This window comes from Emys orbicularis, chromosome 5, assembly GCF_028017835.1.
Source record: "Emys orbicularis isolate rEmyOrb1 chromosome 5, rEmyOrb1.hap1, whole genome shotgun sequence".
Classification (NCBI taxonomy): Eukaryota; Metazoa; Chordata; order Testudines; family Emydidae; genus Emys; species Emys orbicularis.
The window spans coordinates 114,633,347-114,646,156 of record NC_088687.1 but is presented as its reverse complement, the minus strand read 5'-3'; the positions used below and the strand labels follow the sequence as shown (position 1 = coordinate 114,646,156).

The window sequence follows — 12,810 nt, the reverse complement described above, 5'->3', positions numbered from 1 at the left end:
AATTACTTAAATAAATGTATATAGATATAGGGCAGGGGTCGGCAACCTTTCAGAAGTGGTGTGCCAAGTCTTCATTTAATCACTCTGATTTAAGGTTTCGCGTGCCAGTAATACATTTTAACGTTTTTAGAAGGTCTCTTTCTATAAGTCTATGGTATATAACTAAACTATTGTTGTATGTAAAGTAAATAAGGTTTTTAAAATGTTTAAGAAGCTTCATTTAAAATTAAATTAAAATGCAGAGCCCCCCGGACTGGTGGCCAGGACCCGGGCTGTGTGAGTGCCACTGAAAATCAGCTCGCGTGCCGCCTTTGGCACGCGTGCCATAGGTTGCCTATCCCGATATAGGGTATCCTCCTGGTTAGCAAAAAGAAACACCAAATTTAGTGTTAAGGCTATACTTAGTTGCAAATCAATCTTTCTTTAGGAAAATAACTAAAAGGTACAGATGCAAAATTTGATTAAAATCGATTATTTAAATCAAAGTTTCCTGCTTGCTGATTTACATCATTTAAATCTCATTTAAATCAAAGTGATTTAAGTCAATCCATCCTGTTTAAAAATTAGGCTCATAGTACAAATGAAAACTCAAACAGCTTTGCAATGTTACATGGAAGAACCTCCGTTCAATCCCCAGACTTTTGCTCCCCAGGCTCGCTGGGGCTAAGAGTACTACAAAACAAGGTACTCAGGAGCTGGCAAGCAGGGCAGAGTGCGTTACATGGCTTAGCAGCAACCTCCCTTATGCTCTTTACAAGGAGGTGTGCTCAGTGATTCTTAACCAGAAGTGGAACTCCAAGGACAAAAGTGTAAAAGCAAAGAAAATAGGGTAGGGAAGCCCTTGCATCTCCAACAAGGATGTAAATGACGCCCAGACCAGTTGGTCTGATTACCATGTCGTGTGCTCTAATAGTTTTGCTTATATATCTTTTAGGCAGAAATAAGCAAGTCCCATAAGGAGACAGAGGGCCAAATTCTTTTCTGATTTAGGCTCTGATTCAACATGCCATTTAAGTATATGCTTAATGTTAAGTCCCATTGGGATTTAAGCACCTGCCTCAAGTTAAAGATGTGTTTAAGTGCTCTGCTAAGTCAGGATGGATTTAACACTTTTATTTAGGTGCTTTGCTGTATCGAGGCCCTTGCAATGTGCAAATTCACTGACCCCAAGAGAGTGCAACCCACAGATGAAAGGGCAGAATTTACCACAGAGGGTTATTTCTCAAGAAACTACATCTCTCTGATGAATCTCTTTAGCGACTGGGTGCCAATGCAATGCCAACAGTTTAAATTAAAGTGCAATATAGACTCCTACAGTATTTCCATGACTACTGGTGTTACCAAGGCAACCTGTTTGGATCTGAGGGAAGACAAGAATTACTCCTACTGATTGGAATTAAGTATGGAGATTAGTATCAGCTTATTTATTCTCTTTTGTGCCTGGGTGGCCACTGGTTCCTGCAGTCAGCAGCAACATCTGACCTGCGCAACTGCACTCTGGAGCCAATGATGAGTGGTGCTAAATCCTCTCAATTCTATTGTCTTACAGGAGGTTCTCAGCAGCTTGCAGGATTGGGCTCTATGTTTGGAAAATGTGTAAGTATTGAGTACGTTAATGCTATTCAAGTTTTGAACAGCAAGGATCCAGATGAATTTAAATTTGAGATTGGAATATACAACCCCTGGTCATTATCCCTTGGGATGGACATTAAATTAATCACATTGCTGTTGCATGCAAGGCATTCAAGCATAGGCACTGCCAAGAACACAGGAGTCACATCAAGGATAAATTCACTTTGACTGTGAAGCTTTTCATAGAAAAACCACCAGTTCAGTTCACTTTTTAGACCAGAAACACAGCAACAAAATCCTTGCATTTTCTAGTAACTCAAAGTGCCTCCAGTTAGAATAATGAAAATGACTATGACCAATGAGATTAAAAACAGATGAATCAGAGTATCTATTAATAGAAGAACATCCCCACCTTCTGCAATGTTTTTCTTTCAGCTTCCATGGAGGTTTGAGCAGATTTGATTTCCATTGTGTGTTTCTTTACAAGATCTTCCAACCCCTTCACAAGCTGCTCCTTCAAACGCATTTTCTCCTCATCTGACTGTCGTTTAATTTTATGAAGTTCTTCTTTGTGCCGTTGCTTTATATCTTCTATTTCAGTAGCTGCAGCTTCCATGGGCTATAAAATACAGTGGCCTTATAACATAAGAAAATCAAGATAAAGTCCTGGAGCCTGAGCAGTCTACCTATTCTGTAGGGGATTTCCTGTCCTTTGAGGTGAATTCCATTGGACAACACTGGGTTCTTGTAAAAAAAAAAAAAAAAAAAAAAAAAAAAGCACTCCCTTCCTGTGACATTTTAACGCTCCAGGGCTGTACACATCTTTTATAATCAAGCTTCTCACACTTTTTTCATACTGTGAGCTACTTCTGAAATTAGAGATCGCCTTATGGACAACTGCACTTTCATGGAGTTACACTACGTATGAATTTGGTCCCCACTATGTTTCTCACTCTAAGGGTATGTCTACACTATGAAATTAGGTCGAATTTATAGAAGCCGGTTTTATAGAAATCGGTTTTATACAGTCGATTGTGTGTGTCCCCACATAAAATGCTCTAAGTGCATTAAGTCGGCGGACCGCGTCCACAGTACCGAGGCTAGCGTCGACTTCCGGAGCGTTGCACTGTGGCTAGCTAGCCCACAGTTCCCGCAGTCTCCGCCACCCATTATTGCCCAGGTGCAATAATCCAGTAGGGGGAGCTAACAGATCATGGTAAAGAGAGTTTGGATTAGATAATTAATTAGCGGGAGGCTAATTAGGGTCTATAAATTAGGGAGCTATTAGGGTCTATAAACTCCTTACTGGTGGGAGTTCATTATTTGAACTTTTTCTTGTTAAGCTTCTAAATGGAATCAAAATAGTTTCCTTTTTTACATTAATCAGCATCTTAGCCTTAGGAAGCCTGCCTTGGTCCTCTCCCTTTTTAAGGGCTTGATCCTACAAGGTACTGAGCACTCCGCCCTGAACCAGCAAAGCACTTAAGTATAAGCCTCACTTTAAGCATGTGAGTAGTCCAAGTGAAACCATCCAAACTAGTCAAGTGTGTGTTTAAGTGCTTGGCTGGATTGGGCCAAGCACTCACTACCTGGCAGGACTGAGGCCTACACACACAATCCAAAGTCCACGGAAGTCTAAAGAAAGATCCCTATTGATATCAATGCACTTTGGATCAGGCCTTATATGGGGTACCATGCCTTAAGAGGTCTGGGAGTAAATACCTGTGTAAGCACCTGTGTGGCTTCACTGCCTTCCTTGGTTTGGCTCTGTTTGGTGTAGGTCATTTGCTGCAGCTGCATTATTTGATTCTTCAATTCATCTACTTCTTTCTCAGCTTTGCTTTGGGAATTCAGCACAGTTTCCATTTCTTCTGCGGTTGTAAGATTTACATTTCAAACAACATACATCACTTGGGAGTTTACAACGTGACTGACTAGCAAGGGAAATATTTAACAATGACATTAATGAGCAGCGTACCTGCTTTACTCAGTATTTCATTCTCCTGCAGCATGAGCCTCTCTTTGGCTACAGTCAGTTCTTCTTCCAGTTTTTGCACTGTGCTTTTGGACTCCAGAGTCTCTTGTTGAGACTCCTTAAGCTGTATTTCCAAGTCCTAAAATATCATAGGATATCACTTATTTCTTTGGCATCTTGCATATAGTCCATTTTATTCTCAAGTGCAGAGGTCACCAATCACCATTACTATAGAGTGATGTCTCAGACACTTGGAAACTTAGAGGTAAGCTAGTTAGTTCTGCCTCTGTCAAGCACTGCAATACCTCCAACATCTATTAGAGAGATTAGAACTTTATTTAAACCAGCTTCACTATTTGTCATCACACATGCACTGGCTCTGAAATAATAATAATAAATTTGCTCTAATATGGGGCCTTTCATCCAAAGGTCTCCAAGCATTTGTCATGCACTGAGGAAAAAAACTGAAAATTCATCACACTTAAACATCCTTTTCCTTTTATGTTTAATGCATTTAATGGCTTTCCTTGCCAGTATTTGCTAATGACCAGAGATATTTGTGACTAAAGAAATTTCTTCTTCCCAGTCTGTCATATTGTAATGTGAAAAGTAGTCATAAGTATGTAACAGTACAAAAAGCCACCTTATGAAGGAAAGCTTTTTTGTGAAAACAAATATTACACAGAATGTAGTTTCCAATATTTTGCTAACTGTTCTCTTTTCCCCCCAAATTTATCCCACAGTGAGAGTTCTTCTTTAAACACTCAGGGCAAGAGTCTAAGCTTATGTGAATCAGCATAGCTCCATTGGCTTCACAGGAACACCACCAATTTACACAGGCTGAGGATCTGGCCCTCAGAACAGATCTTCCTAATGTAATTTCAACCTGAGCCCCATTCAGCTGATACCAAAATCAGAAACAAAAAGCAAAAGACCTGAAACTGTCTCGACACTTCCAGTTCCTTTTTTTATTGCATGCCAGAAACATTGCATTTTCTTCCATTTAAATCAGTTTCTGCTAGCAATACATAAACTATTATGGGATGTGGAAAATTAATAGATATAAAACAGTTGCATGATATAATATGCATAAGCCATAGACAACACATACACATACACCAGCAGCATGAAGTCTTTTATACTTGTCCTATTAAGTGTATAATTACAATCTAATCTTTATTTCTGGGACCAAGTTCTAGGAAGTGTTGTTTCTATCCTTCAGCTTCTGCTTCTTTCAGATTAGCTAGTTCAGCAAGGCCCAAATTTAGCAAAGCATTAAGCGAATGCTTAATTTTAACTTCAATGGGGCTAAGCAGGTGTTTAAGATTAAGCATGTACTCAGTTTAAGTGATTTGCCAAATGGGGCCTACATCCTACAGGCCTTCTAGCAACTGTAAATTAAGAATTAATTAACTGTAAAACTAAAATTTGAAATATTACATTCTTAAGAACAGAAACGGGACCCTGAACACAGCTCAAGTAAGTGGGTTACATGTAGGAAAGGTCTGCAGGGGTCACTTCAGTGGGACTACTCACTTGCTTAAAGTTAGCTACATGCTTAAGTACCTTGCTGAATCAGGGTTTGTGACTGAATCCCCCTGCCCTGACTGATAGAAGGGCTTACCCGCCTCTGTGGCATCACCCTCTCCCTCTTCTCTGGTGTATGTGGGAGAGGGAAGCAGTGGAGTCTGGACTCATTTCCCCGTCTGGCCTTGTGGAATTCACAAAGAACAGGTGATGTGGCCTGGGGTTGTCTCATTTTTTTCCTTGAAGCCCCCTCCTCAGCAGGGATCACCTTTAAGGAGGAGTCTGTGCCTGTGCAGCTCACTCAGAGCTGTACTGCCAGGCAGTGAGGTGGGGACGGAGGGCACCAGAGCTTCAGTGGGGGGAAGGAGCTCCTTGTGTCTGGCCCTGGCCACCCATGAACCCTGGGAAGCTGTGAGGTTCTGGGCCTTGACGGGGAGGTAATCCCTGCACCGCCCCCCCCCCCCCCCCCATCCGCAGTGGAACAGTGTGAGGGAATTTCTGTGAGGGGATCCTAATGATTTCCATATTTCCTCCTTCTGAGCCCCCTCCGACAGATTCTTCCCCACTGAGGAAGTGATCCGGCCTATTATCATCATTGTATTAGAATCTTCCAAGATGCACACTTTATTAAATGCTACCTAAATTGAGCGTCATGATTAGGAGCATACAGCATAAAGCAGCTGATGTCCAACTTGCTGTCTTGCTGGCTAGACTCTCTTCCCAAGAATGCACCTCATATTTAAGTGGATGGGCTGCTGATGGCCAGAGGGTGGGAGGATACTCAGCTGCCATCCCCCATTCCTTGCATACCCCCTGCCACACTTTGGCAACATTACTGCCACCTTCACCTAGCAGCTGAGGGGAGGATAAGTTTTCAGTCAAGACACAAGATTCACCTCTCTCCCCCTGTGCATCATCTACAGCTTTGAGAGAGGGTGCTGTTCAGGAAGGCTCCCCAATGGATTCTTAATTGTCTCTGAAACTCTGTCACTTAATTACGTTTCTCCCCCTTGCCTTCTGAGCTCTGTTAAACTTCCCTAGTGCTTACAAAGCACTTAACTCAAAGGGCTATTTATAGAAAGAAAAAACACTTTTATAAAACAGAATTTTAAAGACTTAGTAATTTGCTACTTTATAGGCAGATGGATCAGCATCTCCCATTCTACCTGCATCCTCTCCTTCAGCTTCTGGGAATGCTTCTTCAACTCATTTATCTTCTGGCCTTTCACCTCCAGCTCAGCCTCCAGCTTCTTCGCCTGCTGCCGCAAAGCAGCTTCCTGGGCCTCAGAGCTTTTCTTTTGCTCTGTTGCTCTTTGCTGGCACTGTTTCTGTGTATCGGCCACTGACTGCTGCATGGCCTTTTTCAACGTCTCTTTTTCTTTCTTGTAAGAGGCTTGTAGTTTGCTGGCTTTCTGAGCATATTCTTCAGTTATTTTCTGGTTCTCCCTCTTGAGGGTTTCCATTTCATTAATTAGAGCCTGCAACTCTATGCTGCGTTTTTCATCTATTGTCTCCTTTTTATCCAATTTCTCTTGCCTAAATGGCTTACATTCATTTACCAGGCTCTCGGACTCCTGGTTGAAATGTTGAGGCTTGTTTTCAAAGTCTGTCTTCGTATCTAGCATCTCCTTGGAAAGGGTAATGATCCTTTCAGTATGGTTTGCCTCTGTTCTGAATGCCTTCTCTTCCACCTGCTTCTTGCACATGGTAAATTCTGCTAAGGCCTCCTCCTTTAGCCGCGTGTGTTGCTCCAGTGTATCTTCAAGGGTCTGAATATGCTTTCGTAGCTCCTGCTCGTCTCCCACTTTGCATTTATATTGGAGAACGGTTTCCCTTGTCTCAGCAAGGATGCGCTGAATTTCCTCTTGATGGGCTTCTTTAAGAGCCTGTATACTGGCCTCATGCTCGTCATTCTTAGTGTTCAAAGCATATATCACCTACAGACCGGGAATAGAACATTACAATAGCTTTTAATTGATGGTATTAAAGATTCAGCAATTGTATTCATCAATGTATTAAATTAATTTCTAAGATGATGATCACAACAGTTAAATGTAAACTGTTCCTGACTAGCAAGGAGAAAAAAGTGAAAATAGCAGGCAGACACACCTCAAGCACAAATTAGAAAGCAACATCGTGAAGGGAGGAAAGATGACCCTGAGATTAAAATATGAGACTGAGAGCTGGGAAATAGAGCTGGGTCTATTCTGGACTCTAGCAAAGATTTCCTCAGACAACTTTGGCAAGTCACTTAGGCCAAAATTTTCAGGAGTGTCCACTGTACCTAACTCAAAGCACAGGCCTGATTTCCAGAGATGCTGAGTTCACACAAATCCATTTGAGGTCAATGGAAGCGCTGGTTGCTCAGCACTGCAGAAATCAGGTTCTGGCTCAAGTTGAGCATTCAACAGCTGAGAAAGAAGTGGCCACTTTTAAAATTGTTGGTCTTAAACTTTCTGTAATTTACTTTGCTCAGTCTATAAAATGTGGAGTAATAATTCTCTTCTCTCAGGGCTATGATTATGCTTCACTCAATATTTGTAAAACTCATCCAGATCCTCATGTGGAAGGTACTATATAAATACAAAATATTATTATTTTGAAATATCTATTAAAAATCTACAATGTATTGGAATGAAGGGTAGATTCATAGAATTTTTGCCTGAGCTGGTAAATTTCCATGATGAGCTTGCAAGGCTGTTATATGTGACTGCAAAATATTCAGTATTCTCTTTGAAGAGATACTTGGAGCCTAATCCCATTCTCAGCAAAGTCAATGGGAATTTTGCCATTGATCTTCAGGGACCGGGTTCAGGCCCATGGGACATAACTGTTATATTTTCTTTATTTTGTTATAGATGTTTTATTTTTTATTTTCTGCTTCAAGCTTTGATGTATCCCCAGACTGTTAATAACAGTCACCCCTGTAAATGTCAGACTGATTTAATACATTCAAAATCCCTTGTGATGCTCTAAGTCATCCTGTAGTATGTAAAATTTATGCATCAGCATACTCATGTTATTTACTGTTAGTGGCTTTCTGAACGGATTGAGCTAGAGGAATTTGTTAGGACTAACGCATAGGTAATTGTGTTTCAAATGTATAAAGATCAGTATTGAACTGTGCTGCTACCAACATATACTACAGAAATATAGATGTCGTCATTTAGTACCCGTATGTCCCCCCACTAAAAGCCCTACAGGTAACATCTATGTTAGTCAGATACATGTGTCTGGTTATAATTTTTTCCATGTTTTTTTGCTTTCCTGCTGTTTATTAGCGGCTCCCTTTTCTGTATTTATTGGCAAACATGTATAGTTTCTGGCACTATCAAGACAGGATCCTGGCGTAAATGGACTGATTTTGCCTGGACTTTGCCTGGCTGTTTCTGGATCCCTTTGTGAAATAGGATGTCTTTTCTCATTAAGCATGTTCATACAAAGTGATGGCATAAAAATATGGACTGGTGTCAAAACTCAAGTAGGATATTGATTAAGATATTGACATGTGCCTGGAGTTTCCTGCTTTTATTTTTCATATCAAAAATTCAAAGCTCATAGCTCTACATAAATATCTGGGAACTACATACATGATATGATAGAGATTATGGGCCTGACCGGAGCCCTCTGAAGTCAATGGCAAGACGCCCAATGGGCTTTTGACCAGTCATTTATAGCCAACAATAGCCTCAAATGCATTCATCTAGAGTCAGAATGACATCCAACTCTTTGGTCACAGTATGATCCCAGTCCTGCAATCCTTGGTCATTCCTCAGGCAAAACATCAACTGAGAGATCATGAGGAGCTTTGTCTAAGTAAGAACGGCAGGTCTGGGGCCTATATTTTGTACACCTTAAGAATACCTTCAGATTTCTTCCAGACAGTTTGTTGGTAACGTGAGTCTGTCTGGTCATGTGTACAAGTTTTCTGTGCTATCCATAGTACTATTTTATATATTCCATAGTGTGACAGTCACACATTGGACTTCAGACTTCAGCTATCCATTGAAAAATAAAAATAAAAGCAGACATGCAAGTACCGCCTGCAGAATGTAAACTCATGCCCTGCTAATATTAAAGTCCATAGAGGGGCCTTAATAAAAATAACACAAGTACAGCAGTATCTGGGTATATTTCTGGATAAATATATGACAACAGACAGTGAAAGAATCATATTCCCAGAGCCAATCAAACCAACAGCCAAAAGTCTTTTGGCCATTATCTCCATTTAGACCTATATTTTAGCTTTGTATTACATCTTGTTAATTCTCCCCTGTTATTTTTAACTGTTTTTCAATGAAACAGAAATGCTTGGAAGTACTGAGCAGATTCTTTCTCCTCTGAAAGTGCTAACCTAAGTCAGTTTTGGAACGTACTTAATTATTCAATAGTCTGCTCGAAACATAGGGGGAAGGGATTCATTCCATCCATGTACTTTGCAAATGACCAAAGTAACTTGTTTGGGTAATCCTTCAATTAACAGGGTCAAGACATCCACTCACGTCTTAATGCTGAGTTCCTGTGTTGAACTCTAGTGTGCCACCACTACTTGCCTCCTGTTCAGTTTTGTTGTTGCTCACAGTTGAGCTTGGGCTACTCCTTGCCCCCACTGGCTATTGTGAAATTGGGCTTTAGAGGAACCCAGATTCCACTGAAGGTTAGAGCAGGTACAAAGGAATGGGAGTCAACCTGCACTAGTGGGAATAGCCAAAGTCGTAGTTGGTTTAGTTGCCCAAAAAGGCTGGGAGACAATGGCTTATCTACTCATTGTGGCCATTTAGAAATTATTGGTATCCTGTCTTTTATTGGTGACTAGAACCACTATGCAAGTATAATTTTGATTTAAATATTGTTAGGTTTAAGCGCATCACATTTTCAAAAGTGACTAGTGGTTATGGGTACCTCAGTTTTTGGGTACTCAAATTGAAATGACTTAAAGGATATTGATCTTCAGAGGGCAGGTGCTCAGCACTTTCTGAAAACGAGTCTCAGATTAGATGCCCAAAATCATTAGTCCTTTTAGAAAATTTAAAATATTAATCTTATAAACAGTTAATCTTGCCTAAATAAGAAAACAAAAATCAATTTTTACTAAATGCTAATACCCAAAGACATCCAAGCCCCTTAACAAAAATGTAATTGACAACAATGTCCCAATTCTAAAAATAACATAAAATAAAATAATAATAATAATAAATTTAGAACTCCCAAAAAATATAAAACTCAGCCCAGCAAAAGAAACCCATATAGATAAACCACAAAAGAAAATAAAAAAACATTTTAGCCTTGCCACAGAAAAATCTTTCCAAAGTCACGGGCTTTTGATGGAGAAGCCTCTGTGTGCACTGTGAGATGCTCTAACCCAATCAATCAAAAATGCTCTCATAGAGGGTGTGGGAAGCAGTCAGGTGGACTGGTCCTGTTATTTATAGCTCAATATACCAGAAGGAAGACACTAAAGCATAATTGCTGAACTATAAGCAGTCACGTGCAGTTAATGGAGCAAAGGTATCATCAGCTAACCTGGTATAAGCCTCTGTGAAACTGCGCTGCTGCATCCTAGTTGCAGTTTAAGTGGTTTTCAAAGGCAACCCTAAATAGCCAATCAGTGTGACAGCAAAGACTGAACCACCTTGACCTGGAGAGATGATTATATTGTTCTTTGAATCACCAGCATAATACCTAGGCTACTGCTGCCATAGCAATTCTCCAAAGCTATGTGCGCAGTAAGAAATGTCTTACCTATTTTTCTGCAATTGAGCAGAGTTAGATGACATGCTGATAAAAACACTGGCACACAATATACACCAACGCATTACCAGTGCAATGGATAATAAACCTTAATACTCCCACTTTATTATTTGATTTCTCTAAATCATTTGCTGTTATTAAATCTGGTCATTAAAAATGGTAATTAAAAGAAACATCAAATTTCACCTCAGCAGTGGAGATGGGGTTAACTGGCTCACTGGGGAAAAAAGCCTGATTTGTGTATACAGAGAAGTGTCAGGAACATTATTCTTGTAGGAACCTGAATGCCAGCACTGAAGGAGCTGTTCCAGCAGGTTGCTTCATTAGCTGGATAAAAGGTGTCAGAGCGAGGTGTTAGGAAGGAGATGAGAATCAAAGGAGAACAAAATCATAAGTGATTGTGATACTAGAGGCAATCAGGATTCAAAAATATGTTTTTAGGCTTGAAAGGACTAGATTTTTGTTGGTAAAATTGATTTCACTGTACACACACAAACCGATGGGGGAAAAAATCCATTAATAATTAATAAAAATATACAGCTAGACAAAGTAAGAAAAATGCTGCTTGAGACCTCATTAGAGTTTGATTTAAGGTGTTTTACTTTGTCATATAATGTTGACAATTTGTATTTTAACAGTTATTAAGCTTTAACATTTTGAATCCCAACATCTACTGTCATTCAATAATTATTGTCTGATCCCCAAGTTGTCCAACCCCCATAATTTCCTGCAACTGAGAAAACTTAAATTGATGAAAATAGAAAAAAATGCTTAAAGAGAAACATTATATTATACATATTGAATTCTGAGAAGTTTAAATATGTTAATTAACACCTGCCTAGCACCTGTCAGGAAAATATACCACTTTAAACTAGAGTTGTTGATTAACTCAAGTGATTAACTAAAAAAAATTAATCGCGATTAATCGCAGTTTTAATCGCACTGTTAAACAATAAAATACCAATTGAAATTTATTAAATATTTTGGATGTTTTTCTACATTTTCATATATATTGTATTGTGTGTTGTAATTGAAATCAAAGTGTATGTTATTTTTATTACAAATATTTGCACTGTAAAAATGATAAATAAAATAAATAGTATTTTTCATTTCACATCATATAAGTACTGTAATGCAATCTCTTTATTGTGAAAGTGTAACTTACAAATGTAGTTTTGTTTGTTTTTGAATGCAATTATGTAACAAAAAAATGTAAAACTTCAGAGCCTACCAGTCCACTCAGTCCTACTTCTTGTTCAGCCAATCGCTAAGACAAACAAATTTGTTTACATTTACAGGAGATAATGCTGCCTCTTCTTATTTACAATGTCACCTGAACATGAGAACAGGCATTTGCATAGCACTTTTGTAGCCAGCATTGCAAGGTATTTACGTGCCAGATATGCTAAACATTCGTATGCCCCTTCGTGCTTTGGCCACCATTCCAGAGGACATGCTTCCATGCTGATGACGCTCATTAAAAAAATAATGCATTAATTAAATTTGTGACTGAACTCCTTGGGGGAGAATTGTATGTCTCCTGCTCTTTTTTTACCCGCATTCTGCCATCTATTTCATGTAATAGCAGTCTTGGATGATGACCCAGCACACGTTGTTCATTTTAAGAACACTTTCACTGCAGATTTGACAAAACACAATGTGAGATTTCTAAAGATAGCTACAGCACTCAACCCAAGGTTTAAGAATCTGAAGTGCCTTCCAAAATCTGAGAGGAACGAGGTGTGGCACATGCTTTCAGAAGTCTTAAAAGAGTAGGGTGACCAGATCGCTAGAGTGAAATATCAGGACACATTGGGCGAGCGGGGGCGGGGGGGGGGGGCGGGGAGAGATGATGATGACGACAGACACAGGTGCACAGAGCCATGGGAGGGGGCCCTAGGAAGCTGCGAGAGGGGGCCCTAGGAAGCTGCAAGAGGGGTTGTACGGCCCCTGCTGCAGCCCGCACCACAAACCACAGGGCAAGA

The 12,810-nt window shown here is 39.9% G+C and overlaps 1 protein-coding gene across 1 annotated transcript in view; it reads right to left on the bottom strand.

The window, feature by feature from the left end:
* Window positions 1-12,810, bottom strand: part of FAM184B (family with sequence similarity 184 member B) — a 96,372-nt gene that overhangs the window by 43,889 nt on the left and 39,673 nt on the right. Inside the window, exons 2-5 of the mRNA XM_065404617.1 lie at window positions 6,241-7,011; window positions 3,551-3,686; window positions 3,295-3,443; window positions 1,985-2,191 (exon numbers count right to left, since the gene is read on the bottom strand). Coding sequence (XP_065260689.1) covers window positions 1,985-2,191; window positions 3,295-3,443; window positions 3,551-3,686; window positions 6,241-7,011 — 1,263 coding nt within the window. The remainder of the gene's footprint in view (window positions 1-1,984; window positions 2,192-3,294; window positions 3,444-3,550; window positions 3,687-6,240; window positions 7,012-12,810) is intronic.